Source organism: Xenopus laevis, chromosome 1L, assembly GCF_017654675.1.
Source record: "Xenopus laevis strain J_2021 chromosome 1L, Xenopus_laevis_v10.1, whole genome shotgun sequence".
In the NCBI taxonomy this organism is placed as follows: domain Eukaryota; kingdom Metazoa; phylum Chordata; class Amphibia; order Anura; family Pipidae; genus Xenopus; species Xenopus laevis.
The window spans coordinates 138,377,500-138,384,568 of NC_054371.1; the positions used below are offsets into that span (position 1 = coordinate 138,377,500).

Consider the following 7,069-nt stretch of genomic DNA (forward strand, 5'->3'; position numbering starts at 1 on the left):
AAATAATGAACCCAATTTGATTTGATTTTGCCACAAATATGGATTAATGCAGCTTAGTTACCGTTGAGTACAAGGCACTGTTTTATTATTATTATAGAGAAAAAGGATATCATTTTTACAAATTAGACAATTTTTTTTTAAAATGGGCTCTTCCCATAATTCAGAGCTTTCTGGATAACAGGTTTCCAGAGATTCCATTTCCAAAAATGTTAACTATTTGACTTTCTATCCGTATAGATAGAACTACATAGGCTCTATAATACTGTCTAAAAGAACTAAATTAATTGATATGGTATTTGGACAATAAAATACTTTTGCCATAGTTATGTGTAGGCATTAATTACATTAATTAACTCCTAATACCTTTTTTATTTTCCATCTCTAGTTTGGAGATTTAAATGATGCATCACCAGGAAATATGGAAAAAGGTAAGTAACTTGATTTGCCAAGAGTGGTATCTGACAGCAGTGTGTTGGCATGTATATCTGTTTGTGAAGGGTGCTGCATTCCTCTTTGCACGTGTGGCTGTAGCATTCTTTATTTATGTCTTGTGAAATCCATTACTTATTTTCTTGCATATATAGAGCCATGTATGTATTGGAAAAGTTAATTGCCACTGGAGACCGCTCAGTTTGTCCTCTGTTCACACAATTATTATATTTGATCTGAGATGGATACAGTGGCAAATAGGGGGAAAATAGCAGTTAATCTTTGCTTTCTGCGCTGGAGCTATGAGGGTCTAACAAGTGCCAACCTCTCACCTTGTTACGTAATCATTTAATAATATAGATACTTGTTTATGCGGTGCATTGAATTGGGCATCACAATCGTAGTCCCTGCAACTTTTTAATCAGTTGCACAAACAATTTATGAAGACCCTGTACATGAGATGTGGGCCTTATCATTCAAGAAGCAGATGCATCAGGGTCATGTTGAACTTGGGACCTCACATCAGATTCAAATTCTGCAGCGAGTTGCAGACCACAGTGTTCTGCCCTTACTGACTACCATACAGTAAGAGCAGAGCACTGGGGTCAACCAGCACTCTTTAACATGTACAAGTTAGTGGGTGGGACTGTGTACAACTAAGTAAGGGAAACACTTCTTTGAGTATTAAATGGTGCATCCAATAGGCTGTAGTATGTATTTTCTCATTATCCCCATATTAATCATATTACAAATGTAGCTGCCATTGGAATTGACAGTTCCAAAACATACAAGAGCAGCTTGTTTTTCCATTTTTAAATCATCGAATTAGGCATGCAATGTGTTGTTTGGTAGCCATTTGTTTCAAGGGTATTTTTCCCAATTTGTCTGCATTGGCTTGAGCTTGTAGCTGTGCTAAACCTGATCTTTTCACTAATAGATGCCTTTAGCTGACAAAAACTTGTACTGAGATATATTGTTCATCCTTTTTGCAAATAAGAAATAGCAAGGTATTTTCTTGCTACAGTGCTGTACAGTGTATAATTGCCCCTGACCTGCTGTTGGTGCCATTGCAGCATGCAAATTATTAAGTTCATAAGTTCATTTAGTTATCAAAGATTTAGAAACAATACAATTGATATAGATTGGGAATGTGCAGTAATGTACAAATAGAGGCCTTTGTGACATATGCAGCCCTGTAAGGAATATTGATAGCCTCACCACACTGCCGAGGGCTCCCTAAACTGCTTTAGACGGATATATTGTTTAGTAACTGCCATGGTCACACAGTTTTTCAGATAATACAGCATGTGGCTTGGGTAACTAGTGGTGGAATCTGTTATAACTAAATTGCATATCTGTGAAAAAAAAACAACGAAGAAATGTTATGAGATGTTATTTATCAAGTTGCAAAAGAAGAGTCATAATGACTGTGACCTCATTAGCCTCATGCGAATGATTGCATTAAATTATTTACTGTGCTAAACTTCAAAAAATACATTTGTTGGCATAAAAATATACTAAAATGTTCCTTGTTAAAATGTCTCTCAGTATTGTCAAACGGTACAACTTTGCTAGTGTACATCTGTGTTAAGTATGCAATAAAAATGAAAGGGTTGGACCTTGTCAATGAGTCAATGTAAGGGTTTTGGCAAAATGCACTGAAAACAAACTTCAGTTTATAAAAAAAACGATTTCTGCTGTTTAGACATTAAACAAAAAAAACCATACACTTGGGGGTTTATTTACTAAAATGTATGTCATCATATTAATAATAAAAGTTTGACTAAACTCCCATGCCCAATTTTAGCTTATTTGTTAATAAAACAACTCAAATTAATTGGATTGTGAAAAAAACTCAATAAAACTGAGCGAAAACTCGCATTATACAAATTTTTAAGACTTTTTCCAAAATTGCTAGAAATTTGAGGGGTTTTTTTTCACTAAAAATTGTTTTTGCCAAAACAAAGCTTAAGCAGAAAATTTCAGCTTAGTAGTTAGGCTCTAGAGTATATGCTAAGGACTGATGGAATTTCTCCCAGACAGACAAAACTCTCTCGTTTATTGCTTTTTACAGCATTTCTCCCATGGGATTGAAGTAACAGAACACACCAGTGGCCTGTGCCAAATATATTGCTATACATTTGGGGCATGAAGTATGTCTAAATAGTAGAAAAACTAAATCCTGTCAATAGTAATGCTTGCTACTATAATTTCTGAAATATAGACAACAGCACTTTAAATTGTCATGGCATGGGCCTGTTCTTTTATATAAGCTCTTTATTTAACTTTTTCTCTGTAATTGTTCCTGCTGAGAAAAGGGGGCAGATTTACATAGGGTCAAATATCGAGGGTTAATTAACCCTCGATATTCGACTGCCGAATGTAAATCCTTCGACTTCGAATATCGAAGTCGAAGGATTTACCGCAAATAGTTAGATCAAACGATCGAACGAAAAATCGTTTGATCGAACGATTAAATCATTCGAATCATTGATTCGAAGGATTTTAATACATTGATCGAACGAACGATTTTTCTTCGACCTAAAAAACATTAGAAAGCCTATGGGGACCTTCCCCATAGGCTAACATGGCACTTCGGTAGGTTTTAGGTGGCGAAGTAGGGGGTCGAAGTTTTTTTTGAAGAGACAGTACTTCGACTACCAAATGGTCGAATAGTCGAACAATTTTTTAGTTCGAATCGTTCGATTGGAAGTCGAAGTCGTAGTCGAAGGTCGAAGTAGCCAAAAAAATCATTCGAAATTCGAAGTTTTTTTTATTCTATTCCTTCACTCGAGCTAAGTAAATGGGCCCCTACGTGTTTGCATTGATATTCTGAGACAATACATAGTTGTCTTTTTTTGGGGGTTTTGGTTCCTTTTCCTATTTTTAGTTTGACTCTTAAATTGCTATCTGGTTGATGGACAATTAGATGCATATTTAAGAGTAGGGGGCTTATTTACTAAAATACAATTTTATCTCATTATTTTAATGAAAAAAAAACACAAGCAAACTCCCATACCCGCTTTAAAAAGCTGGTATTAATCGGTTAAGACCGTGATAACTTCCAATTAGAAAAGGAACCCTTGCCTTTGACTTATACACAACCTCGGCTCCGCTTTTTGCAGCGTCGGGCTTTAATGAATATCGAAAAATGTGAGTTTTAAAAAAATCGAAAAATTCGACAGACCAGATAAATTTAAGGTTTAGTAAATCACCCCCTAGATCTTGTGCGCTGAAATCCATTTCTCAAAAGAGCAAACAGATTTTTTTTATATTCAATTTTGAAATCTGACATGGGGCTAGACATATTGTAAATTTCCCAGCTGCCCCAAGTCATGTGACTTGTGCTCTGATAAACTTCAATCACCCTTTACTGCTGTACTGCAAGTTGGAGTGATATCACCCCCTCCCTTTCCCCCCCAGCAGCCAAACAAAAGAACAATGGGAAGGTAACCAGATAACAGCTCCCTAACACAAGATAACAGCTGCCTGGTAGATCTAAGAACAGCACTCAATAGTAAAAGCCCATGTCTCACTGAGACACATTCAGTTACATTGAGAAGGAAAAACAGCAGCCTGCCAGAAAGCATTTCTCTCCTAGGGGCAAATTCACTAAGATCCGAAGTTGCGCCGGCGACAGCTTGGCCACACTCCGCCGCACTTCGCCAGGCGTAGTTTCGCCAGCGATACACAAATTCACTAAAATGCGAAGTTGCGCTCAGGGAGGCGAACGGTAGGGAAGTTGCGCTAGAGTTAATTCGTCAAGCAAAGCGAAGTTACGCTAGCGCTGCCTAATTTGCATACGGTGCCAAGTTAAAGTACAATGGACGTATGTGTAGCACCAAATACATTACACTACACAAGCCTGGGAAAGCTTCATAAAATAAAATAGAGTTGTTAATTTGCCCTATACATGTGCCAACTGTTGAGTTTAGGTGCCATATGTTAAGGAAATGTAGGGGGGAAGGAGGGTACCCCCAAAAAAATGTACAATCTTTTTCAGCCTATCACCCTTAAAAAAGGAAGACGCCAGCGTTTTTTGGGACTTAGCAAAAATTTCAGCTTTTTTTTGAAGCAAGCGCTATCTACGCTATTGCACTTCGCCTGGTCTCAGTTGGCGAAGGCAAGTCTGGCGCAAGAGTTAACATTCATGAAAATCCGCAAGTTAGTGAATTAGTGTAGTTACGTCCCTTCGCCATAGCGCAACTTCCCTTGGCATAAGGGTGCGAAGTAGCGCTAGAGTAGGTCCACTTCGCAAGCGAATTTACACCAGCGCCCGTTAGTAAATCGGCGAAGTAACGAAATGACGTCACGCTGGCGAATTTGCGCTAGCGTTAGCCACTTCACTCTTTAGTGAATTTGCCCCCTAAAGTGCAGGCACAAGTCACATGACCAGGGGCAGCTGGGAAATTGACAATATGTCTAGCCCCATGTCAGATTTCAAAATTGAATATAAAAAATTTTGCTCTTTTGAGAAATGGATTTCAGTGCAGAATTCTGCTGGAGCAGCACTATTAACTGATGTGTTTTGGAAAAAACATGTTTTCCCATGACAGTATGTATCCCTTTAAGCCCTTTTCTGTTCATCTCCCACGGCTGGTGGCTTGGGTGAAAGGGGCCTCAGCAACCAAATTGCTGATTCCCAAACTGATGAAGCAGACAATATATAAACATAATAAGAAAAAAGTCTGTTATTGTTTCAGATTATCACTATACTGTATTTGAATGCAAACTTGTCTTTTAATATTGTTACTTCTCTCTGTTTTTTTTAATGAATGTTTGATTTTCCTCAGTCTCTCTCTCACACTCTCCTCCTTTCTCTTTGTGCTAGTTTCATGGTTATTTGTTTGTGCAGATGAAGGCAGCGATGTGGAGAGTGATATAGATGAAGATCTTGATGATTCTGGAGAGCCCCCAGCCAAGAGGGAAAAGACTGAGCTAAGCCAAGCGTTCCAGGTGGGCTGCATGCAGCCATCGCTGGAGGGGAGTGTTCAGCAAAGCCTGGTCTTAAATCAGCTGCACAGTGAGCACATTGTTACCAGCACTCAGACCATCAGGCAGTGCAGTGCCACTGGCAATACCTACACTGCAGTCTAGCGGATACAAAAGCTTGCAGAAGTGAGATGTATAAATATTTGTATGTCAGCTTAAATGAGTGGCGTCAGAACAGTTTATGACTGAAATGTGACTCTTTCTGGCCTTTCTGAAACACCTTTTTTTATCTTTACTCCAAGCATTGGCCCATCCGACCCTTGCATTGTACAATAGATTTTCCAGGCAGCTCATTGTTTTTAAGATATATGTTTTAAGATATATATATATATATATATATATATATATATATATATATATATATATATATATTGCTTCTCTATCTGAAAACCTTTCTTTCGTTTTAAAACTAAAGTTTGCATTTCTATTTTATTGTTAGCTCAGTAGTAGGTTATTTAGTTGCACTTCTGTAAACGTAAATCATCTTCATTTACACTGGAAATATATAATGTGACAACCGAGGGATGAAACAAGGGGAACCCAAAAAAATGTGCAAGAAAATACTGGTGTAATTTGTTTATATGTGAGAGGGTATATGTTTTTGGTTGTTGTAATATAATACATAGGAGTATATATGCATTCTCTCCTATGTTCTATAAGTCAGTATCATGAATTACGTAACTAAATGCAGCAAGCTAAATTAGTGCGTTGTAATGCAAGTGAAAAAAAGTATAATTTGTGTCTATTGGTCAGCAACGCAAGCAATTTCCGTTAATTGTGTTCATTCATTTTTGGCTTGATATGTGTAAACTCTATGGGGGTTCGCTAAGAGACTGTATAAGTGGGTCAGAAAAAAAATTAACAGCGCAGTGTACATAGGCCCCAGAACGTGTTAAATATCTCTTAAGTGTTCCCCTGCTTCTCCGTTGGAAAACTACTGATCCAGTGATTGGCGCACTTGCACAGATGTTATATGCTGTTAAGTAAAGCCCATATTAAATGGGTAAAGAGTCCTTAAAAGGTAAAAGTCATTAAAAATTTAATAATTTAGGGAAAAGTAAATTATGACCTTTGATAAAAACTAAATTGTTTACCCTTTTCTCCCTGGGTGTGGATTAGAGTGTCATAACAGCATGACTTGATTGCATGCGTCAAATATGGGAGTCATGATATGTGGCATGCAGATGTCTGTGATAAGTCTTCTGAAGGAGAAAGAAAGTCAGGGAGATAGGGTTAAAGGAATTGTTCAGTGTAAAAATAAAAACTGGGTAAATAGATAGGCTGTGCAGAATAAAAAGTGTTTCTAATATAGTTAGTTAGGCAAAAATGTATTGTATAAAGGCTGGAGTGATTTGATGTATAACATGTCAGTCTGAACACTACTTCCTGCTTTTCAGCTCTCTTGGTTTACACTGACTGGTTACCCTGGCTACCAGGCAGTAACCAATCAGAGACTTGAGGGGGAGCCACATGGGTCATATCTGTTGCTTTAGAATCTGAGCTGAATGCTGAGGATCAATTACAAACTCATTGAACAGAAATGTACCATGTGGCCCCCCTTCAAGTCGCTGACTAACTCAGAGTTATAGAGCTGAAAAGCAGGAAGTTGGATTATGGCTGATTTATTAGACATCTGTTCATTCCAGCC

General features: G+C 37.7%; 1 protein-coding gene across 8 annotated transcripts in view; it reads left to right on the forward strand.

Annotated features, from left to right (window-relative positions):
- The window catches only part of rfx3.L (regulatory factor X3 L homeolog), a 178,748-nt gene extending 172,064 nt beyond the window's left edge, over nt 1-6,684 (forward strand). For 6 of the 8 annotated variants that reach the window (XM_018258400.2, XM_041564092.1, XM_018258432.2 and 3 more), the window contains 2 exons: nt 386-428; nt 5,261-6,684. In XM_018258400.2, coding sequence (XP_018113889.1) covers nt 386-428; nt 5,261-5,526 — 309 coding nt within the window. In that variant the 3' untranslated portion in view covers nt 5,527-6,684. The remainder of the gene's footprint in view (nt 1-385; nt 429-5,260) is intronic. The other 2 variants (XM_018258441.2, XM_018258407.2) reach the window with 1 other exon arrangement.
- Nucleotides 6,685-7,069: the final 385 nt, after the last annotated feature.